Genomic DNA, 25,186 nt, shown 5'->3' with positions numbered 1-25,186 from the left:
TGGAAACTGAAGAAAAGCTGACAGAGAATTTGGTTGAATTGTGTTCTGTAGAGTGGAAAGAATTTATCCATGATGAACTTTTTATATTTAGCTGAGGAGAATTTTAAACAAAGTATTGAAGGTGCAGCCTGGTTTCTCCTTGTTGTTTACAGTGAAATACGAGAGGTAAAAGATAAACTGAAGAATGAATCCTGCCTGAGTTTTCCTGCAGATTTTGAATTTCCCGCAGATTTTGGACTCAAGAGAGCAATATCAACTCTTACCTGAAAATCTAGGCTGCCATCCTGGTCTACAAATTTCTTACTTGCTAGCTTCCACAATCGTGTGAGTCAACTATTTAAAATTTTAAATATGATCTCTTTCTCTGTCTCCATATGCAAGTGCATGCCATGCATGGATATAAATATATATATATACATTTTATATGTGTGTGTGTATAGCCAGTATATATACCTAGCATGTCAGACAGTGTGTGAAGCACCTTGAAAAATAATGTGAGAAGCCATTGTATCCAATATTTCTAGCTCAGATAGATTGGAGAATAACATTGCTGTTAGAAAGTTTTTAATATTCAATATCTCATAGGTAGTTATAAGTGGAGTTTAGGGAAAATGATTCAGGTCTAGAGTTCTGAAAACCATCTGTAAACAATTTTTTTTAAAACTGTGGTACTAGATAACTTTTTGAAGTCAGAGGGTAGGAAATGAAGTTGTTGAGAAAAGAAGAGAGAATAACTCAATACACTTGAGGGTACCCTTTTGTGAAACATACCTTGAGGAAACAGAATAGCCTATATCCATTTGTTCTTACATTTTTCAAAAATTACCTCTAAGCATCTGTATTAGTCAATGTTTTCCAGAAAAACAGATGACGACCCCAGTCTCTTTCAGTCTGGGAAAGCTCAAAGATGCCAAAAGCATCTGTTTGTTCCAGCCAACACCTTATTTTGGTGCTAATTTTTAAAATTCTTCCTTAATGCTGACAAATCTCCCATTTAAATCAAAAGAAATCAAAGTCTAAATGAATCACATTTTTTATTCATTATGTTGATACTGTTAGTTTTTAACGGGTCATTATGCTATTTCGATTTATATTAATCATATACAGTTTTCTATTTTAAAATTCGTTTACATATAAAAGGTAGGTTAATTTTAAAAAAAAATTAAGTATATAAGAGAAATAGGAAGATTGATAAAATACTCTTCCTGACTAAACTATAGCCAGCTTCCTCTGATCCCTTTTACTGGCAAAGCCTCCACTTTGGCCTATAAAAACTACAGACTCTCAGTACAACTGATTTCATCCACATCCTCCCCTCTCCTACCCCTACACACATATCAAAAGACTTGAACAAACACTAATATAGTTTCTAACAGCTCAAAGTTGCATTCTTAAGATGAAATTTGGAGTTATCCTGGACTTATCCCTCTCTCTACATCAAATTAATCTTGTTAATTTTGTCTCCAAAATGCCTACTAATCATCTCTTCATTCTCTGCCACTGATTCACCCAGGACTGTACTGTATCTTACCTAGATTATTAAAATAAAATACTCTCTTTTCCTTTTGATTCTCATGACCTTACTTGACTTCTTTTCAATCCATTTTATACACCATTGTTAGAGAAAGCCCCCTAGAGCAAAAAACTGTTCTTTCCTTCCTTACAATGGTTTCTGCATATATTAATGGTGAAATACTAACTAGTAAGTCCCCATTCAAAGCCCTTCACAAAGTGATACAAATTCTTCTTTCTGTGATTCCTCCTCTACCCCATGCACTTTCTATTTTGTGATATGAAAATATTGGTAAAGATCCAATTTTTATGTTCAAAATTTGAAAAAATATAAAAGTCCAAAAAACTCAGAATAATTTAAAAATGGGCCTCAAAAATGAACTGAAAGATGTATTTTATACTGCAGACACACAGTGGCACCATTTTAGCAGCCTAACAGCAATACTAGAGAACCTTTGTTAATATTGTGTGATTATGCGCTAAAATTGTGCAAGTGCTTTAAATGGCTAATGTGATACTACTTTAATCATTTATTAATGGTATTGTTAGTGCTAAAAATGCTCCACAATATCATTAACTTTGAAAAATAATTTAGAGGTGATAGTTATTTATAGATTGTTTTTATTACTCCTTTGTTTTAGGCTGAATTGTGTCAACACTTCCATGTTCATATGTTGATGTTCAAACCCCCAGTATCTCAGAATGTGACTGTATTTAAAGATAGGGTCTTTAATGAGAAAATTAATTTAAAATTATTAGGATCGGCCCAAATCAAAGATGACTCAAAAATGAACTGAAAGATGTATTTTATACTGCAGACACACGGTGGCACTATTTTAGCAGCCTAACAGCAATACTAGAGAATCTTTTTAAATATTGTGTGATTATGCTCTAAAGAAAGCATATAATTTTCTGATAAGAAAAATATCAGACATGTCAGCCTTATAAGATACTGCGGTTTTCTAAAGTGTGGGACAAATACCTGTGGAGGCACCAAGATAGATTTAGGTGAGATATAGACATGGTATCAAGGACACTGTGTCATTCAGATAAAGTTTTTCTTTCACTTATTTCTGGTAAGAAAATTAGGAAACAGACATGTATAGAGGGAAGACCCTGTAAGAAAACAGAAGGCACTGATCTACAAGCCAAACAGAGAGGTCTCAGAAGAAACCAGCTGTGCTGATATATTGATCTCAAACTCTTAAGCCTCCAGAATTGTGAGAAAATAAATGTCTATTGTTTAAACCACCAAGTCAGTCTGTGGTATTTTGTCATGGAAGCCCTAGCAAACTCATATTCCCTTCAGTATATTTACAAATATAGAAACCATACAATAGTTGTGGATTAATGTACTATATAGGAGTGCAATCTCCATATTATATATTTATTCTTACAGAGAAACTGAGTCTTGATTTATGGGTTTGTAAATCATTTGAACTCTTCAGAAATCCTTGCCTCAAATAAAATGCCACTGTCCTGAATGTTGACCGCGTTCTCTACTGACAATTAACCCAATATATTGTGTGTTTTTCCTCATTTGTATCCTTGCTCAGCTGAGCCGAGTTTAATGGAGTGGTTAAGGGTGCAGGCTCTAGAGAGAGACTGTGTGGACTCACAGCCCCGGTTCATCACTAACTGTGACTCTAGGCAGTTATTTAAAAAGCGTGGGCCACATTTTTCTTGGAAATCTATAAAACAGATATTAAAAGTGCCAGCAATAGAGGGCTCTGTGAAGATCAAAAGAATTGATACAAAGTATGTAGAATAGTACTGGGAACTGAGAAAAATGTGTTATGCTGTTGATTATTCCTCTGCTTAAGTTCCATTTATCTTCTTGGGTAAAAACAAAAAACTGCCTATCCTTCAAAGCCCAGAAAAGATACCTCCTGTTTCTTCTCAAGTTGAATAATAAACTTACGCTGTCAAAGATATTGCAAGATACGAGCTTTAGTTTCCAAAAAACTGGATTCAAATAATTTTTGCATTGATCTATGATGTAATTTTAGACATTCTGCTTAATTTGTTTGAGTTTCCAGAGCTGGTATATAACCTGACACAGTGGAGCTCAGCATTTTTCTAATAAATATGTTTTTCCGTTTGTAGGTTGGGAAATATTAGAATATCAGCCTTATAAGATACTGCGGTTTTCTAAAGTGTGGGACAAATACCTGTGGAGGCACCAAGATAGATTTAGGTGAGATATAGACATGGTATCAAGGACACTGTGTCATTCAGATAAAGTTTTTCTTTCACTATTACAATCAATGTTATGGCCCGTTTCCTTTCAGATGCACTTCAAGATTAGCTCAGTCACTGACAAAATGGGGAATATATTTCGACCTCAGATTTTAAAAGTGTCATTATTATTTAGACACTAGGTAGAAGGCTAAGTCTCAACGTTGTGCTAATAATAGCATCGTTTATCCCTGGACTAAGACCTCCGCTCCTGGTTGGGGAATCAGACTGCCTGGGCGGCACTCCAGGCTCGACAGCTCCCCAATTGCGACCTCCTGGGCAAGTCACTCGGTCCGGAATTCCTGACGTAGTATGGGGGAACTGACAGTACAACACACAACACAGGGCAGTAGTGAGAAACAGACAATGCAAAGCAATTGGCACAGCACTCAACAGACAATATAAGCTAATATATACTCTGCCTGCACACTGCGTTTTAGGGTTAATCGAAAGCCCCCACTCACGTGACCACTCCATTGCCCGGCGCCAAGACGAGCTGATGTCACGACGTCGTGCGCCGTGCAGGCGTCAGCAAGCTGCGCCGCGCCTTCGGGGTGCTTCCGGAGCTGGTACTTGGGCAAAGCTACCGGGGGGTTATTGTCTTCGCTTCACAGGGTCTATTTGAGTCCTGTCCACCGGACCCTACCCGGGGTACCTTTGAAAACAAACGGGCTATGTTGCTGTTGCTTGTCGGTACCCTCTCCTGACGCCTCCGTCGCCCGGGTCATGTGGACCCTCGTGGGTCGGGGCTGGGGGTGCGCACGCACTCCCGCGCGGTGGGCCACTGGGGCCGCGCTTGGGCCCGCGCCGACGTTTGGGGCTGCTCCAGAGTCCTGGCCTACCTGCAGGGTCTACAGCTCTGCAGAATTCAAGGTGACTGCCCCCTGGAATCTGATATAGCCACGTTTTAAAACATTGGAGTACCCCATGCGATCTTGGAAATGTGTAGGACTTTCTGGGACTAGCTCTGAATCCTGCTTACAGGGAGGCAGAGTGTGAGCACGGCTCAGGTTCCCGACCCTCCACCGTTCACTAGTGTGACCTTGGGCAAGTCACTAACTTCGTAGGTTTTCTCATTTGCAATGTCAAATGTTGATTTGTTTACGCGAGCCACTGGTCGAAGTGCTTTGCGGGTATTCATCTATTTAATTCTCCTAAAAAGTCTGCTGAGAAAGTTGCTAGTAAATATTAATATAACGTCCATTTTCCTGCAAATTAACTAGCTATGTGGCCTGGGCAAGTTACTTCTTTGTCACTCTCCTGCTTCATTTGTTGAATGCAGAACTAATCAAACATCCAGTGGCTAATTGGTGAGATTTGTGTGATTTGAGGAGTGGACTTTTTTTTTTTTTTTTTTTTTTGAGACGGAGTCTTTGCTCTGTCGCCCGGGCTGGAGTGCAGTGGCACGAACTCGGCTCGCTACAAGCTCCGCCTCCCGGGTTTACGCCATTCTCCTGCCTCAGCCTCCCGAGTAGCTGGGACTACAGGCGCCCGCCACCTCGCCCGGCTATTTTTTTGTATTTTTTAGTAGAGACGGGGTTTGGGAGGCCGAGACGGGCGGATCACAAGGTCAGGAGATCGAGACCATCCTGGCGAACACGGAGGAGTGGACTTTTTTAAACTAATACCTAGAATGCAGGAAGTGCTCGGTCTTTGTATTTTTATTATTTCCTTCTACCTCAGCCAGAGCAAACCTGTGTACTTTTGACTCTGGTGGGAGAGGGTGGGAGGTTCCACAACTCTGATACTTGTGAATGGATACAGTTTAGGCAGAAAAGTGAGGTGACTGAAGGCAAGCTATAAGTAGGCAGAAAGACAAAACCTTATAATTAATCAACTTTGGCCCTAATATGCCTGTGGTTTCAAAAATGGATTTATATTGCAATTCACGGTTTTAAAGATGGTGCAATTCTCTACCTTTTGAACTGAAGGGAAAGAAAATCTACAGGGCAAACATCAGAATTGGTCTTTTTTTGGTGGGGGGGCAGACTTTCAGCTATAATTGTGCTTTTATCATCTGTCTTATATGGGGCTGTTATAAAAAAACTTAAAGCTCTTGTGAATTTTATATTTCATTTTAATTTTATGGTTTTGATGATTGTGAAATATAGAGTTGATTGGAAAGAAATGTTTAGAGTACAGAAAACTGGTATATTTTGCTTGATAACAATTTCTAGCAGTTTGTGATGTGTTTTAGTAAAAACGTTAAAGATGTGTACACGTAAAACCAGGAGTTACATTTAAAAATATTTTTAAGTTTTAAGTGAAAGTCTTTTGTTGGATGTCATCTGTTTTTCTTTCTCACCAGAGAAGCTGTAAAGTAGCAAAATTGTATCTAAAATAAAATTTTGAGGCTCAGTTAGAAACACAGATTTTTAAATAAATCTGATTCCTGGTTAAATGTGTGATAGGAGCAGAAGATTTCTTTCAGCTTTTCTGTAGCTCCGTTGCCTCAAAAGTTACTGGACAAGGTATTCTCAGATCTTTAGAAGTTCTAGGTATCTTAAGTTCATTCATGATAATAAATTCAGTTCCTGGCTGGCCCTAAAAATGGTGTAGAAATGTTAAGGGATTATTATTTAGCTGTATAGTTACCTTTGACTATTAAACTGATGTTCCTTGTAATATGAACTTAACCATATATGTCTTTATTCTTAGAAGAATAATATAAACAATATAAATGCTAGAAATGATATTGTTCAACGATTAAAAGAATATTCTTTGAATTGTTATACTTGTTTGATAGTATGCAAAATTTATACTCTTAAATGTGGTATTTCCCCTTTCTAGGAAAAACTTGACATGTCTAGGTTTCCTGTTGAAAATATTAGAAATTTCAGTATCGTTGCACATGTGGATCATGGCAAAAGTACTTTAGCTGACAGGCTCCTAGAACTTACAGGTATTTCATTTATATTACATACTTAACTGATGGCTGTGAGTTATTGAGAATTACTTTTACTCTTAAATTTTAATTTTATATGTAATATTCTCTTTTTTTTAAAAGCCCAGAGAAATATCAGTGTTTCTGTTTATAGGGACAATTGATAAAACAAAGAATAATAAGCAGGTTCTTGATAAATTGCAAGTGGAACGAGAAAGAGGAATCACTGTTAAAGCACAGACAGCATCTCTTTTTCACAATTGTGAAGGAAAGCAGTACCTTTTAAATCTCATTGATACACCGGTAAGTTTAATATTAATTTTGCGTGTATTATTAAAGTCAACATTGTGTCAGTAGTGCAGACAGATCCTTGTTTAATTTTTGAACTGAATATTAAACATTTGCCTTTGCTTTTTGTTTTCTCAGTGTTCTTGTGTTAGTGTCAGTTGTTTCAAAAGTGTAGGGTACAAAAAAGAAACGAGTATTTAACAACTTTTATCAAGTCAATAAATTTGACATAATGCCCTTTCCTAAAAAACTACCTCAGATTTACAGGTATCAATATTTTTGTTTCTCAGGGCCATGTTGATTTTAGTTATGAAGTATCCAGGTCACTTTCTGCTTGCCAGGGTGTTTTACTTGTGGTTGATGCAAATGAGGTAGGCATTTTTCATTTTGCATGATGTGACGTGATATGACATGACTATGGTTGTTTCAAGAGTTTTTCTTTAAAATGTGTTTTGGAAATGGAATTTTTGTGTTTGAAAAATAGATTTATTACTTATTGAAAATCAAATGGTTTCATCCTATTAACTTGAAATATTATTACACTAAAGCATTCTCTGGAATTGACTAGTTTTTAAATTGGAATTGTTCAAAAGATTGTTGTATTTTTTTTGAAGTGTGACATCATGTTATCAATGCATCTTACAAAACAAACCCCACCAACTTTCGCATTTCTTAATCTGAGGTTTCTATATCCATTTTTTAGCAGATCTTGAGAATAAATCATTAGTTTCAGATCATTTTAGGTGATTTTAAGGCAATAATTTGGGAAGTATTAGGTTTTTAAAAAATCAATAACATTACTAAGCTCTTTTGTGGTGTAAACCATAAAGACATTCAGCAGATGACCATATAAGAGCTGTGAATATACTAAAGTAAGCTTTTGATACATGTTTCTCACAAACTCTTCATTCAAAACCCAACTTTTTTTAGTGGTGGTGGTGGTGGTGGTGTTGTGTTAAGCCTTTCCTGATCCCATCAAGGAAAGTCAATCTTGACCTTATATAGGCAGTACTGGGCTTTATAAACTGCCTTGATGACTGTGTTCTTTACTAAGCTTTGAGGTCCTTGAGAGTCCATGTTACATCTTTTGTTTCTCCAATGCCTGATGTATTTCCTGGCACAGAAAAGGCCCTCCAATAAATGCTTTCTGAACTGAAAGGAATTATTACAGAGAATGATTCAGATGCATGGAAAAATAGCTATCATAGTTGATTTGCCCTGTACCTTTCCTTAAAGGCTTCTTATCTCAAACTTAGTAGACTGTTGGCTCACTCTACTTGGTGTGGTTATTGCTTTACCATCAGCGATTTTCATTTTGATCCCAAAGACATAAGTTGGAGAGAAAAGTATGAAGGGTAGCTACGTGGTATTTTGTTTAATTTTATTATTAGCATGATGCAAAGTCTCTTGATGAAGATGTGTGGAATGGTCTTAAATTACAAGTTTTGTGATAGATAATAGAATGGTCATCTCAGTGTCTTGTGTCTTGATATTTTCAGGGTATTCAAGCCCAAACTGTAGCAAACTTCTTTCTTGCTTTTGAAGCACAGCTATCGGTAATTCCAGTTATAAATAAGGTAATTACAATGAGACAACAGTGTTTTATTTCACTTTCTAAAAATACAATTAGTGTTTAAATGTCAGTTGTACTATTTATTATATGAAGGATCTCCTGCTGTTTATTAAATATATTGGTGGGATTTATCTCTTTGAATTGTATGTAACAGAAGTGCAACTTAAACTCACCCTTGCACAGAGTTGAGAAGATAGTTCCCCTGAATTATCTTACAGTAACTGAGGGCCATTTCTGTAGGGAAGGAATGCAGGGCAGATGAAACATGTTTGTCCGATTAAACCATACATAGGAAAAGAAGAGAAGTTTATAATCTAGGAAGAAACAATACAGCACATGAAGCCTGACAATTTAGTGCTAAACTGAGCTCTGTCTATAAACTTCCATTTCATATTTTAAAATTAATTTAGAATCTTAATTTTACAATCTGCATTGCTTTAAATTATATTTATTGATAATGGAGTTAAGTTTAAAAGAAGGCCATAGGTAGGACAGCTTGTTGTCAGACTTAATGTTATATTTAACTTTTAAAATCAGTTCACATGCTGCTTAATTGATAAATTACTACTGATCTCTTCTGCTGCCCTGGGTAGCTAACTGCGTAAAGTTTTTTTGCATGCTCTGCTACCTAACTTCTCTTTTTCAATCATAGTTATTAAATTGTACTGCTAATATATAGATTATTTTACTGCTTTTGAAAAAATATCATAGAGGGGTCAGTTAGGATGAAGTGGGTAAGCTTTTAACTACCTCCGAATACTGTTAATACATAATACATCTTATCCTTATTATACTAACACATAATGGATTTTCTTTTTTTAAAGATAGATCTGAAGAATGCTGATCCTGAAAGGGTTGAAAACCAAATTGAGAAAGTGTTTGATATTCCAAGTGATGAATGTATTAAGGTAAAATACTTTCCTAAAAAGATTATACTTTGAAAAAAGTCGCAGGAAATTGGGCTAAGTGAAATTTCATGGTATTTGATAACCTGACATTATATGCTGTATTTTTATAGTTTTGCAAATTTCTTTTACTATTAATTTCCTTTTATCCTTACCAAAAGTCCCTTTTATATTGTTGGGACATACAGAAATTATTGTGATGCTGTAGTTAAAGGAACTGAGGCGCAAAGGTTTTAATCACTTTCTTAAGATCATGGATTTAGTTAGCCAATGTGCCAGGACTAAAACACAGGCCTTCTGAAACTCGCTGCGGTATTTCTTGTGTGTCATTTTGCCCAGTGGAAATACTGTCTTTGAAGAGCAGGTTCAAACTAATTTCAAGGCATTTGTATGTATCATTCTTGGAACGGACAAAAACCTATTTTATAAAAAGCTATAGTAGTGCTAGGAAACAATGGATTTTATTTATATCAAAGTTGCCACCATTATAAATTTGAATTTTTGTTTACCTTTCAAATGATGATTTGCTTGTTAAACAGCCACTGCCAAACTGCTATGCTACATGGTAGTGTAAAGTATGTCAGCGCAGCACTGTAATGTTTTTCTTTCAATCTCATTTAATTTTCAAAAGAGCAAGTTATACATGGTTTTATATTTTGGATTGTGTTATATTAAAATGCAATTAACTATTCTGATTTTAATCTTAGTAAAATTCATTCAGATTCTTATTTGGTATATGCCAGCTAAGAGTATGGCAGTGAACAAGACAGACAAGACAGTCAGTAAATAAGTAAAGACAGACAGACTTTCTGCAGTTAATAAATAAGTAAACAAAGAAGTAACCATAGGAATTATTGACTAGGATAGAGTTTGTCGAGGAAATTCATTTGACAAATTGTTATTATTCCAGGTGAAATACCATAATGAACAGTGAAAAGTCTGTTTTCTTAGAGAGATGTTATGACATGGAATAGCTTAGCAAAAGCGTCTCTGATAAACTGAAACATGGAGGAATGAATAATTTTCCGAAAAGCATTCCAAGAATAGAAAAGAGTGAGTGTAAAGGACTTAAATTAGAAAAGATTTGGCATGTTTACTGATCAGAAAGGTAGATTGGATGAGAAGGCTTTGTAGGGGTATGCAGGAATCAAGTTATGCTGGGACTCTTGTGCTAAAGAGCTTGAAAATTATTCTGAGGCAATGGAAGGATTTTAAAGCAAGAGAAACAAATAAATTCAGGTAGCCTTACAGAGAATGGATCAAAGAGGTGTAAGAAAAGATACAGGGAATCCAGCTATGAATAGTAGCCCAGATGTGAAATTATTATATCTTAAGTATTAACTATCCATATGAAAAGGAGATTATGATCCAGGAGGAAACAACATAACCCATAAAACATAACAGTTCATTGCTAAACTGAGCACTGTCTACAAACCTCCATTTTCATACTTTAAAATTAATAAATAACCTTAATTTTAAAATCTGCATTGCATTAAATGATGTTTCTTGATTTGGAGTTAAGTATATAAGAAGAACGGCTGCCCAGAGGCAAGATAGCTTGTTTCAGATACAAGAAATGAACCATACCATTCATTTGATTTCTTTTTTCTGGTAATGTTAAGCTGCTCTGTGTATGGGCATAGAAAAAACATAATTGGATGCAGTCAAGGTTGAGGTTTTGCCAGCTGCCTCTAATAAGGAGAGAATAGAAAGTGGTTGAACCAGAGTGATTGTAAATGATGGATCTTGGAGTCCCATCTGGGAAAGAATAGAAATGGAGTGGAGGGTGGAGCTGATGGACAGCATCAAGTAGTATATTCAGTAGTTACAAGTTAAGGACTGTTGTAAAGAAAGTGCTACAGTCTAGAGCAGTAGTTGTCAGTGTTGGGTGGTTTTGCCCCCTGGGCAAATATTTGGAGATAGTTTTGGTTTTCACATCTTGGGAAGGATGCTACCAGCATCTTGTGGGTAAATGAGGTGCCCTGGTTGCTGCTGAACATCCTATAATGCACAGGACAGCCTCCCAAAACAAAGAATTATCTGGCACAAAATGTCAGTAGGGCTGAAACTGAAAATTCCTGGTCTAGAGTGAATGGGAAGGGTAAGAAGTTTGAAATCAGGATTTCAGAGATAGTCCATTTATTACTGGTGATAAAGGTCAGTCATACCATGTGGTTTGAGTGTTGGCTTGCTTTTCTGGTGTGAGAACAGTAAAGTTAGTAGTAAGATGCCTTATGGTTTTATGCCATCCACATACATTGTTTATTCACACAACAACCTTGAGATTTAGGCAGAATGTAAATAATCACTTCCTTTTTTAGACGATGGAATTTATACTCAAGGAGATAGATACTGTTGAAATACACGCATTCAATGCAGAGACATGATTGTTACCCAGATTTTGAACTCTTAGTCTATTCCTCTTTCAGTGCCATAATCAGGACTCTCTTGTAATTCAATTCTAGAACTGTAGAACTACCCAGTTATAATAGAAAAAGAGGTATTTGTCAATATACTGTTTGCTTTGTTCTTTTCCTTTTGCTGTATTTCTCAAATTGATAACTATTGGAATTATTTCTTCCTTCTGATCATAAGTCACAGGTCATCAAGATAGAAAAGTATAGTCAACTTTAAATGCTTATATTTTTCGCATGTATCTTTTTAGATTTCTGCTAAACTTGGAACAAATGTTGAGAGTGTTCTTCAGGCAGTTATTGAAAGAATTCCCCCGTGAGTATTTGGTGATTTTTGTACTAGTTGTCTCTATTTAATAGTTCAAAAACTGTCTATGCTTAATAGTTCAAAGATTTTATCAGCTTGAACTGTTATTTTAGCTTAACAGATGTGGCAAATATTCTTGCAGGGAGTGAGAATAAATTTATTTGCTTTTAGTAAAATATAGAAGGCAAGTACAGTAAAGTAAAGAAAAAGCAAAGATGATTGATGGAGGTCTTTTCATGACAATCATTATAAAATATACCTCAGTACATTGGCAGTTGTTTTCCTTTGCTTTAAGCTGAACAAATATATTTAAAAATAATTTGTTAAAACTGGAGGTTATTAAATCTAATATATTTTATAAAAAGGTCTTTTTATTTAGGCTGTTGTGTATCAAACTTTCTCAAGAACTCTAAGTTGAAAACAGGAATTTTATTAAGATTTTAATTTAGTATATATGTATTTACTTTTTACTTATATTTACTAGCCCTAAAGTGCATCGCAAAAATCCCCTGAGAGCTTTGGTATTTGACTCCACCTTTGACCAGTATAGAGGTGTGATAGCCAATGTAGCATTATTTGACGGAGTGGTTTCCAAAGGAGATAAAATTGTATCTGCACATACTCAAAAGACATACGAAGTTAATGAAGTAGGAGTTTTAAATCCTAATGAGCAACCAACTCATAAATTGTAAGTAATCTGCATTAGTAATTAAAATGCATTTGTATGTGGTTCTGTTTCTGCATTTTTCTCAACTTGGTATGCTTAGAATGATCCTCATTTGATAACTTAAAAAAAACTATTTAATGCAACTATACAGTAAATGCTCTGTCAGAAGGAATCTTGGGTGAAGGACAGTAGAAATGTCAGTTGATACTTTTTTTATTCTAAATGACTAATTATAACTAGGTTTACGATCAAGGGTAGATTGGATCCTATATTGATACATTTGATGAGACAATGAAAGAGTTCCCTCCACCCATATTGGGTATCATTTTTGACAGTTCTTCATAACTAGATTTTCCATTGTAAAGGTGGTATAACAGAAACCTTAATAAATCTTTAGTGTGGAATTCATGGTAAAACCTTGATTAAAATTCTTGGGGAGTGGGATTAGCAAGAGTAGTGTGCATTAGAAAAACACATCTGAATTGACTTGTAAAAGAACTGTTTATTGAGTGCCTACTCCATATCAGGTGCTGATGAGACATGACCTTGGATACATACTTTGAGCTTTGTAAGGTCCTATTTCCTCATTTGTAGAAATTATTGAACCAGATGACTATCAGATCACATTTGAGTGTTTAGTGTTGTATGTCTAAAAACAGCACTATATTGAGTCAAAGTCTATTTTTACTGAAATATTTTAACATCTATTTATATTCTGCCATATATACTGAACATTATCACATGTTCATTTAAGGTTCTTAAAGCTCATTCTAAGTGTAAATTATCTTAACTTTGTAGGGATTTTTTTTTTTTTAAACTACAGCTGAACTCAGAATTTGTTCTTTTGCTAAAGGAGGAACATCAGATGTTCAGTTTGTTCAGAGTTCACATTTTTCTTGGATAAAAAGTTACCTTTTTTCCCATTGTTAAAGCATTTGCAACACAATTCATTAATAAAAGACATCACAAGTAGTGTACTTATTGTAATGCTTTTCTATAATGCTATAGAAAAACTAACTTTGTACTTACTAGTTTCACTGTATTTACAATATACTTTAGAAACTGCTGTTTAAATTGCAAAGGTTGGCAGAATCATGAAAAAGGTGGTAGGTTTATAAGTAGAGAGGTCTAATGGATTGTAAGACCTGGTGTGTTCATTTGCTGGCAAGCTTCAGAGTTTGATAATTGATATGGAGCACTTATTTTCAAAGTGTATGGAAAGTTTGGAAAGTGTATGATAGTTTCCTGGGAAGGTAGAACTAATTGTGAGTTATGTTCTTGAAACATTAAAGCAGTAAATATTTGCATATAATAATTTTATTTAGATATGCAGGACAGGTGGGCTATCTGATTGCTGGGATGAAAAATGTCACTGAAGCGCAAATAGGAGATACATTATATTTACATAAGCAACCAGTGGAGCCCTTGCCTGGGTTTAAATCAGCGAAACCAATGGTATTTGCAGGTGAGGAGCTCACAAATTCAAAGGTTGAAGGCCATGATATTTTTAAACTAAAAGTTTGTCTCAGTGGTTAGGGAAAAAATACACATTCTGATTATGTTAAATAACCACGAATTCCAGCATATTGTTTCACTTAATTCTTTGTGCTGTTTATCAGTTTATAATTTCATATGTATGATGAAATTATATGTGGGAGATCATTTAGGATGTGTTAAGAAATAAGCTCTTAAGGAAGAAGTTGTGATGTATAGAATACAGTAATATAAATTTTTCTTACTTTTCTAGGGAGTTCATTATTATATTTGAAACATTTTTCTAATTAGGATGTTCTTATTACTGATTATCATTAGACACTGACTATCTTCATCTTCGATAGAGTTTCCTTAATATTGTATTGTACTCATGTAGACATGACAGAGAATGGTGTTGCCTCAAGTATATATAATTTCAGAATCTGTTACTTCCTTTACTTTGGAGAAAGGAAGACCTGATTGAAGGTCATCAGGTTACTCTGTGCCGAGTATCTAACCCTTGATTTTCGCCCTACAGTCTCTCTCACTGGGAATTAGGAACTTTGTTTACCCCTACCTTTAGGCAAAGTCAGTCATCTGGATTTTAGAGGACTTCAGAGTTGTCAGATGAAAGAGAATCAGTAGTGATTCCCATAGTTTTTGTAAGTAAATACCAAAAAGCAAAATTTAACTATGGTTTTAAGTAGATAATCTGCCTTAGAAAATTGAGAGTGCAGTATAGTTTTCATTTCTACTCCTATTTTTAATCTAATAATAAAGTTTCATTTGGGTTGTGGGATGTCTTGTGCTTTTGTTTTTGCAATTACAATGTGTTTTCTTAATAGGCCTAATTCCCAGGATTTTTTTTTTTTTTTTCCCTGTAGTTTTTCAAAAACATTAAAAACATTATTTGGAGTGCCAATCTAGGTGTATCTTCTTTAAGACTAATGACTTGTAAGATACTTTGAAACCAAATTATCATAAATTTTTAGCAAACCAGTATTTTGGTCCATAAAATACAAAAAAGTAATTTAAAAGGTAAATGACTAATTTGGAACTTGGCAGCACTACACATGTGGTTTGATTGGTCTGAAGGCAGCTTATCACGTGATAATTAGAAATCATTGTATCCCCAGGAATGTATCCTGTAGACCAATCTGAATATAACAACCTGAAGAGTGCTATAGAAAAACTAACTTTAAATGATTCCAGTGTGACAGTTCATCGGGATAGTAGCCTTGCTCTGGGTGCTGGCTGGAGGTAAGATTCATTCACTTTTTTTATAGGAAAGAAAGGTATAAATGGTATATTTTAAAAATATTTTTATAAGAAAGGGAGGTTTTTTTAAAGTATCAAGTACGGGAGGTATAAAATGCTGCATTGTTCTGGAACATTTACTGAAAATAAGTTTATATTAGTGTAAAGTGGACAAAAACAATTTTTATCTGCCTGTTTCACGTTGTGGATTGACATTTTATGGGTAAGTTTTATAGTGATTTAAAATAGATTCCCAGTGGAAGATTTTAATCTTACTTAATGAAATTATGCTAGCATTTAATTATATTGTGAATTCTTTGACTCAATTCCATCCCTCCCTTAAAATAACAATATGTTCATTTAAAAAAAAAAAAAAAATGAAGCCCATGGGACATAAACATTTTGGAGTTTATCTTTTCCTCCCCCAGGCTAGGATTTCTTGGACTTTTGCACATGGAAGTTTTCAACCAGCGACTGGAGCAAGAATATAATGCTTCTGTTATTTTAACAACCCCTACTGTTCCATATAAAGCTGTACTTTCATCATCAAAATTGATAAAGGTACTTAGTATTTAGTACTGTTTTGCATTAGTCTCTTGGAAAAAATAAATGTGTGTATATACAATGCAGGAGAAGCTTTTTACTATACCAGTAGCTGATTAAGTTTTAAATATTTATTGGTTAGTAGTAATAAACATTGAATTACCCTATGCCTAATGATGAAGAACTTTTTTGAAAACTAATTTATGCAGTATTTTTCTTAACCTGATATAATCTCCACATTATCAAAACTAGTCTATTGCTGATAGTAAAAAGTAAAATTAGTAGTGAAAACAATGTTCTGATTCTAGCACAAAGATGAAAAATGTAATTTTGGTCATAAGTAATTTCTCTCATAAAAAAAGAAGCATTGATTCCAGTGACTGAGAAATTTTAAATTTCAAATCAGTGATGAAGACAATATTGTATTCCATGTAAGTGGCAATCTGTTCATTTTAAGCAAATACTAATTTTGGCAATCTAAATATTTTCCAACAAAATTAACTTTTAAACTATAATGTTTTATAAATGTCAGGTTAAAATGTATTCTTTTGTCATACTTTTTCTAAATGGTCCATGAAATATGTTTAGTAAATATCAATAATTGGAATATATTGTTTACTAGTACTTATTAATACTAAATTATTTCAGCGGGAGAGATTTTAAAATATAAAGCAAACAAGAAAAATGATCATTATATTAAGATTTCTTTTTAAGTATTGCTGATTTTTCTAATTTTTAGGAATATAGAGAAAAAGAAATTACAATTATCAATCCTGCACAATTCCCTGATGAATCAAAAGTAACAGAATATTTGGAGCCAGTTGTTTTGGGCACTATTATCACACCAGATGAATACACTGGAAAAATAATGACGCTTTGCGAGGTATAACTGTAATACAATTTAATACAAAATTAGGTTTTAGTCCTCTGAAATAGTGATTTCCAACTTGTTTTAAAAGATTTCTTTCTGCTGAGCATACTGAATTTAAAGAGATTTTCATATATATATATATATATGTCTGTGTCTGTACACATAGATATAGATATATATACTTTTAAAATTTTGATTTCAAATAAGAAAAATATTTCTGATAATTTGTGTAATTTACTGATTTGATATTTTAGCCCAAAGGAAAGAAATTTGATAATTAGCTAAATGTATAATTTCTTTTCGCCTTTTTGAGTAGTTTGAAAGATGATTATAGTACTTCAAGGACCATAAATTTGAAGGTACTCCCATTTTGCTTTAGTTCTCACCACATTATAATAAGTGATTTAATCCACAAATGGTATGTAATTATATTCTTTAAAAATACTTATTTGAAATACTCAGATACATATTGGAAAGTGTCAAATGGTGACTTGAGTTTTAATTAGGTTAAAAACTAGATTGTAATCTTGGTCTTACACTTTTAATTTCTCTGGACCTAATTATTTATAAAACAAGAAATTAGGATTTTTGACTTTATATGTAGTTACATTTGATTTACTGTTAAATGAAATAGTGTTTATTTTAAAAGATAAAATTCTTAGATAAAGATTAAAAGCTTTGATAGCAAGCCTAAGGTAATTGAAATATAAAATGTTTCTCCCTGGATTATAAATACTGCCTATAAGTTTTTACTAGACCATTAGAGAAATACATTATTCCTCAGTATTTGAGTAGGTTATCATTAAACCCATTTTTTTCCTTCCCTTTTTAGGCTCGAAGAGCAGTTCAGAAGAATATGATATTTATTGATCAAAATAGAGTTATGCTTAAATATCTCTTTCCTTTGAATGAAATTGTGGTAGATTTTTATGACTCTTTGAAATCCCTGTCTTCTGGATATGCTAGGTAAAAAATCAATGAGAACCTAAGATGCTTGACCAACTTTTTTGAAATATTGATGAGCAAGAGTACACTAATTCTTTAGTAATTTCAGCTTTCTTGAAGATAGTTGAGAAGCATACGCTAAGGTTAAAATGACTTGGAACAACCTTATAGGTGTTACAGACTACTTGTGATTTGCTTATAGGAGAAAAACTTTCTTTATTTTCTAACTTTTATTTCTCTTAACAAAAAAAGTTACTCCCCTTTTCATGAAGAGTTGTATTCCTTGTCTGTTAAGAATTAGACCTAATTTCAAAAATTTACTGTAACCTCAGTGGCACTTTTAAAATGTATTTGTATGTTATGCAATCTCAAGAGCATCTATTTATATTTGAAAAATAAAAGTGCATATTCAGTCTGTAAAAAATGTTAAGTGTGCCCCTCCATTAGTGAATACTTTAATAACTTAGTCTTTCCAGGAGCAAGTTGTCCACATCATGAAAACCATTGTGTATCTCATAGGAGTACATGGAGAAAAGCCAGATAAAAATGAAAGAAGAGTTACTATTAAATAACAAATAAGGAACTCAGGGCATGGCATTCTGAGAGGCTGTTTTTTTTTTTTGTTTTTGTTGTTGGGGCATATCACTCTAGATACCCTCACTATGCCCTAAAATCTTATGTTACAGGATAGTATATAGTAGAAAATAGATATGAAACATGGGGAAGCAGAAGGGGAAAAATGAACATTGACATCTGTAGAACTCCCACACAGTGCATGAATATTATTGTTAACGTGCAGAGACAAATTTCAGTGTTTAACGAACATGCTACAGTGACTTGGAATTTTAACTTTATTTAATCATCTTGTCAGTGAAGAGAGTTAGCATATATAATTCTTCTTACCAAGGAATCTTCATGTTCCTTTGTATTGAGAATTTTTTTCTACTTTGTCACCCAGTTTGTTTGTTTTTCTTTTTTCTTTTATGTCTTCTTTCAGACAAGACCTTGAGCAAGTAAGTGGCTGTGGAATTTAAAGTAAAATGAATTGGGGGGCATATTAAAATTACTAGAGTTGAAAGGAAGATTACTAGGTTTAATGTTTATAAATATTTTTAACAGAAGTCTGTCAATTTTAGTTTGCATTTGGGTACTACTTTCTGAATTATAAGTGGTCTTAAAAACCCTTTTCATTTGGAAACTTAAATACATTTTGAATTTAATGAGAGAACGTGATTTTTGAACTACATAAAAATAAAATATTCCAGCTTCCAGCATTAAGGTAATTGTTATGTTCAAGATGGATGTTTTACATATGCAGTCAATTCCACACTTAACAGAAAGTCATCATAGGCTATGAATTAAGATCAGGGAAAAATTTATTTCATACCAGGAGGCAGGAATCAACTGCAACTAGGTCAGAGCAGGGAGTCCTGTGTTATACAAGAACTGTAGTGATGTCTAATCAAACAGGCATTTGCCCTCAACTCATAACTCCAGTAGCTTTTTGGAATTGCAGATGTGTTTCCTGCATTCTAAAGGAACGCTAGAATACCTGTGTTTTCAGTAGAGGTTAGGAATTGTTTGGGCTCCTTGGAAAAAGAAAACACAATTTTTATAATGATTTCTTTTGAAAAAATGAGTTAAGAAATTTTTAAGATTTTTAATATTTTGGACCACAACATAGCTAGAGATGTAACAACTTCAAAGTTAAGGACCACGTCTGTTTTTTTCTCTTCCTATTTGCTTTGTATTCTATAGGATACTTAACATGGTATCTTTCCTACAGTAAATGTTTAATAAGTGATGCTTTCTGAAGAAAGGATTTTAACAGTACTTCTGAAAAGAATCTGTTAATAGAGTGTATTATTGTCATTTTATGACCTTTCTGCTGAAAATCTTTAGAAACCAAACATAATTTTGCAAGTCCAGGCACCAGTTGTTTTAAAATTAAGACAGTAGGAGTATACATGTTCTTGTCTGTGATTGGGACAACTTGTAAGCCTATAATTGAAATTTTCTTGTTAGACTTCAGTTTTATAAGTTAAACATTTAAATACCTGTTTTGACTAACATTGCAAGCTTTGACCACATTGTTAAAAGTAACAGCTGAAACTAAGTGCTTGTTTGCATGCTAAACTAGGCTCTGTTTGACTCTGTTTAAACATGTATTAGGTACTAGGCATTGCTCTAAGTGGTTTACGTGTATTAACTCATTTAATCTTCACAAAAGTCCTCTGAAGGGAGGTGCAAACTGAAGAGCCACATAGGAAATTCAAAGGTCTCATTTATTAATGGCATTTTATGAGAGTCATAGCATTTATTTAAACATAGAGTTGTCATTGGTAATAGAAAGTAAAACAGAAACCCAACTCATAAATCTGAAAATGATCCATTAATATATAGTATTGTCTGAAGCCTGCCAGCTGCTGGGAACATGGGAAGGCATGATATTTGTTTTCAATAAACCCTTTTCTTTGTCAGGTTCACCAATTTATTTCCCTTTCCCCTATAAACATATTCTGCTTGTTTTTGCCCTTGATTTAATAAACATAAAAAGATAACATTTAGATACATTCACAAGAAATTGTATGTGTAATATTTTGATGGAAAGTTAGATCTCTTTGGGGAGTGTAATGTGGCAAAAAGTAGACATAAAGAGTAAAAAAGGTAATCTCTTGGGAAGTGTAATATTTATCACTTGGACTTTTTTCCTTTTAGTTTTGATTACGAAGATGCAGGCTACCAGACTGCAGAACTTGTGAAAATGGATATTCTACTGAATGGAAATAGTGTAGAGGAGCTAGTAACTGTTGTACACAAGTAAGTTGAATAGAAACTAATCATGGAATGTGAAAATACTCACTTTTGATATGTTTTTCACTTATTTTTGAGCAGCTGCATTTAAAAAACTTTTAAAGGTAATTAAAATAGAGTTCACCTTATTTACTTTGCTTTCTCTTCTTTTTCCACACTTCTCTCTGGACTGCTAAAAATAGAACAGAGCTATAATAGTCAAAAAGAATAGTGTAATAGAAATGTTTCCCCTTACCACGTACAAAAAAAAAAGTTTTAAAAATTTTATGATGATGGATTTAGAATTGGGAACAAGTTTTTTTGTTTTGTTTTGTTTTTTTAGATGGGAGTCTCATTCTGTCACCAGGCTGGAGTGCAGTGGCGCAATTTCTGCTCACTGCAATCTCTGCTTCCCGGGTTCAAACGATTCTCCTGTCTCAGCCTCCTGAGTAGCTGGAACTACAAGCGCGTGCCACCATGCCCAGCTAATTTTTGTATTTTTAGTAGAGACGAGGTTTCACCATATTGGCCAGGATGGCCTTGATCTCTTGACCTCTGATCTGCCTGCCTCAGCCTCCCAAAGTGCTGGAATTACAGGCGTGAGCCACCGCACCCTTTTATATTTGTAAAAAAACTATAAAAAGGAAAAAACCCACATGTTCAAAAAACAGAAGATTGGTTAAAATGGATTACAAAGCACCCATATTGTTATTTTCAGCCATTAAAACTTGAGTAGTATTTAGTGACAAAAATGTCTATTAAATAAGAGGGTAGAATATATCATAAACACTGATCATAACAAAAATATGCAAAAAAATGACTAGAAAGATATATGTTTAAAATAAACATTCCAAAATGTTTAACGTTTTCAGTGGCTAAGGAAAGAGAATCAAGAATGGTTTCTATTCTCTAATGTTGTATTTCTAAATTTCCTGTAGTCATACATTGCTTTCTTAGAGAAGTTGTTCATGATTCAGAGAGTAAGAGATGTTTATGATAAGTAAGTTCCATTTGAACCTCCTTAAGAGATCACCTTTACATTAATTATGCAACTGGCCTAGAAAAATACTTGAAATATTCTTGTTTAGGATATATAAACAGTTGTATTTTTCTGTCTCAGAGACAAAGCACACTCAATTGGCAAAGCCATATGTGAACGGCTGAAGGATTCTCTTCCTAGGCAACTGTTCGAGATAGCAATTCAAGCTGCTATTGGAAGTAAAATCATTGCAAGAGAAACGTGAGTTGAAATTGATTTTTGTTCTTGAGCCAGTTTCAGAAATGATATACCTAAAAAGTAAAAGAATATTGAACATTTTAACATTGGCCTAAGCTTTATTCTTACTTGTAGAAACAGTATGATAGTGCTCTCCATTTTTCTGATTTAAGTAATGACTGTTAGTTTGAATTACTTATATAACACCATTGGGTGATGTGATTTGCAGTTAGTATAATGTGTATGGGTTTGAGGAACTGTTTTAATTTCCACTCATATGAATGTCTATAACTGAATTTCCCAGGTAAGGAATTTCTTTATGGTTTTATCCCTTTAGGTAGATTATAAATTAATAGAAACGGAAACTAAAAGATTTTGTCTTCCTAATGACAAAATTACAATTTTTTTTTAACCCAAAGTATTTAATATCACTTCCCCACTTCCCCAGAGCTAGGGAGGTTATAAACCAAGGAATGCCAATACCATGTTAGGATTTGCATTCTAGATTAGGGACCTCACATGAATTATAGTAGACATGGAAGACAGGCTAGTTTCTATAGGACACGGAAATGTAATACATAAATCAGAACACTGGCTGGGTGTGGTGGCTTATTCTGTGATCCCAACTACTTGGGAGGCTGGGGCAGGAGAATTGCTTTGAGACTAGTCTGGGAAACATAGACCCTGTTTAACAAAAAAACAAAAATAGCAATAAAGAACACTGAATAAGCTGCTCAGCTTGTAACAGCAGGTGCAGGGTGTGTCTTGTAGCACTTCCCATTTCCTTTCCTTAATGATACTAAGACTTCTGGGAAACAGGAAGTATCTCCTCAGTTATGAAAAGCTGAAAATTGCTATTAAAGTCTACCTTTACTCAAACCTAATGGGGAAATACAACTATCATGTTAATATAGATTTGAGGTTAATTTTAGGCCCACTGTTTGAAATACATTTCATTTCCTAACACAATTTTGCTTCAGTTAGTTATTCTGTGTTTCGTAAATACTGAGATCAGGCAGAGTGGAGATGATAACCAGGGAACATCCTGGGAAGTGCAACTTAAGACAGTTAGCAAATGCTCATTCTAACATAAGTGTGTTGAGAGAATACCTTAAAGAAACAGGTTTTTCTCTCTAAAGGAATAAAGGTGGAGCTATTTTCAAAATTAGATGATCTAGAAATTTCTCAAACATTATAGAAATAGATTAGTTTATAACTGGTGGGGTAGATATATTAATCTTCCTAGCCACTCCATCCACATTCAGTAGAGGCAATAAGATAATAAACATGTTTTGTTTTTCTGTAGTAGTAGTGGTAACAGTATTTTTAGATTGAGTAAAAAATAACTAATATATTTCTTGTAATCAAGGTCACATCATGCTTGAATTTGGCCTAATCAAGCCTACCACAAGCCTTGACCTTTTTTTCTTAATGTGTGTTGACAAACATGTTGAATTTGTTCTTTTATGCCAAGTACATGAAAATAAATACAAGAGCATTTGAAGTATCTAATTAATATGCTTATGGAAATTTTACATAGGTAATGATACTGTCATTAAAATTTTCTAGTAAAGGGGAGATTGTTTTTGGTAAGAAAGTGCTTTTAAACAGTATGGAATTATGTACTTAAATGAAATTTTCTCTTTTACAGTGTGAAAGCCTATAGGAAAAATGTTTTGGCAAAATGTGTATGTATCTAGTTGTATTTATTCTACTTTATAACTTTTATGGGTTTTAAATCAAAGGGGGCATAAGCTTACTGATTTCTATTGTTGGTTTTTATACAGTATTTCCAAGTTTTCTTTTTGAATAGGTAAATTTCAGCTTGACCATGGCGACCGGTTCATTTTGCCCATATCCTTAAATACTTTTTCATCTTATTTATAAAATAAAAATTTACAAAAGAATTATGAAAATTGTTCTTATATGTAATACTAAGGAAGATTCTTATAACAGTTATTTCTATGATCTGGGTAACATGTTTTCTTGATCTGACATGTAATGAAAGATTTTGAAAACAATGGCTTTATTTTACAGTTGAAATCAATCTCTCCTGACATATGCTTTGCCAGTTTGCTGTTATTGAGCTGTTAAAAAATTATTCTTGCCCGGGCTTGGTGGCTCACACTTGTAATCCCAGCACTTTGGGAGGCCAAGATGGGCAGATTACTTGAGGCCAGGAGTTCGAGACCAGGCCTGGCCAACATGGAAAACCCCCATCTCTACTAAAAATACAAAAATTAGCCAGGCCTGGTGGTGCATGCCTGTGATCTCAGTTACTCGGGAGGGTGCAGCACGAGAATTGCTTGAGCCCAGGAGGCGGAGGTTGCAGTGAGCAGAGATCATGCCACTGTACTCCAGCCTGGGTGAGAGGGAAACTCTTATCTCAAAAATTAAGAAAAATTAGTCTTAAATATAGTGATAATTGAATGATCAATTCTTTCTCCAAATGCTCAGTATAGTTTTTGGCACATTTATTCCTATGTGATTAACAGTTTCCTATATTAGACTGTGGCTTTATAGTCAAAATTCCAAGCTTAGAATCAGTAATGAGACTGATAATTCTTCCTTGACATGCATATTATAATACTTCGTTTCTTTAGGGATCTTCACCTCCATCCAAATTAAAGCCTTTATCATTCTTTGACAGTAAAATTAGGATCTGCTAGGAAGATTAGAGAGATGTCTGCCTTATGGAAAATAATTTGGTATGGTTATTAAGATTGTACTGATGCCTCTGTAATCATGTGATTATTTTCTCTTTAGAGTGACTCAGACTTCCAATTTTTAAAAATATTTTTCAGTATGGTGGTGATATTACCCGAAAAATGAAGCTTTTGAAGAGACAAGCAGAAGGAAAAAAAAAGCTGAGGAAAATTGGCAACGTTGAAGTTCCAAAAGATGCTTTTATAAAAGTGCTGAAAACACGATCTTCTAAATAATTGGTGGGAAAACAAAGAATTTTCATAAATTAAAAACTCTGTTTTTCACTGCAATTTGTAGTATGCTGACAACAGAATGAAAATTATAAAATTTGCTTGTTACTTTCAGGGTATTCAGGTTCAAATAACTTACTAGCCTTTCATTGAAAGGGAGTAATGAGTGGGTAGGTTAAGAGCTTAAGATTTTGAAGCCATGTTGCCTGTTCTCAAATACCTGTTCCAACCACTCACTAGTAAGGTGACCTTTGCCAAATTAACCTTTGTTTCCTCTTGAGTAAAATAGAGATTATATACTACCTACATAAGTTGTTGTGAAGATTAAATGAAGTAATACATTAAATATTCAGAGGTAAAAGCA

At 34.0% G+C, this 25,186-nt stretch overlaps 1 protein-coding gene across 3 annotated transcripts; it reads left to right on the top strand.

Moving 5' to 3' along the window:
* The first annotated feature begins 4,279 nt into the window (after positions 1 to 4,279).
* On the top strand, positions 4,280 to 25,186 carry GUF1 (GTP binding elongation factor GUF1). Of its 3 annotated transcripts, XM_008017509.3 has the most exons (17): positions 4,280 to 4,623; positions 6,541 to 6,652; positions 6,789 to 6,937; positions 7,213 to 7,293; positions 8,422 to 8,499; positions 9,320 to 9,403; positions 12,066 to 12,130; positions 12,606 to 12,809; positions 14,114 to 14,253; positions 15,398 to 15,521; positions 15,947 to 16,079; positions 16,801 to 16,944; positions 17,765 to 17,898; positions 20,596 to 20,697; positions 21,791 to 21,910; positions 23,538 to 23,574; positions 24,691 to 25,186. In XM_008017509.3, exons 1-17 carry the CDS (start codon positions 4,477 to 4,479, stop codon positions 24,826 to 24,828), a joined length of 1,992 nt encoding a protein of 663 aa, XP_008015700.1. In that variant the 5' UTR covers positions 4,280 to 4,476; the 3' UTR covers positions 24,829 to 25,186. The 3 variants fall into 3 exon arrangements, with proteins under 3 accessions (XP_008015700.1, XP_008015701.1, XP_072868531.1); XM_008017510.3 differs by lacking the exon at positions 7,213 to 7,293; XM_073012430.1 differs by lacking the exons at positions 21,791 to 21,910; positions 23,538 to 23,574; positions 24,691 to 25,186 and adding an exon at positions 21,014 to 21,749.

This window comes from Chlorocebus sabaeus, chromosome 27 (genome assembly GCF_047675955.1).
Source record: "Chlorocebus sabaeus isolate Y175 chromosome 27, mChlSab1.0.hap1, whole genome shotgun sequence".
NCBI classification, from domain to species: domain Eukaryota; kingdom Metazoa; phylum Chordata; class Mammalia; order Primates; family Cercopithecidae; genus Chlorocebus; species Chlorocebus sabaeus.
The sequence above is the reverse complement of the archived record's forward strand: the minus strand, read 5'-3'. Positions and strand labels throughout refer to the sequence as shown.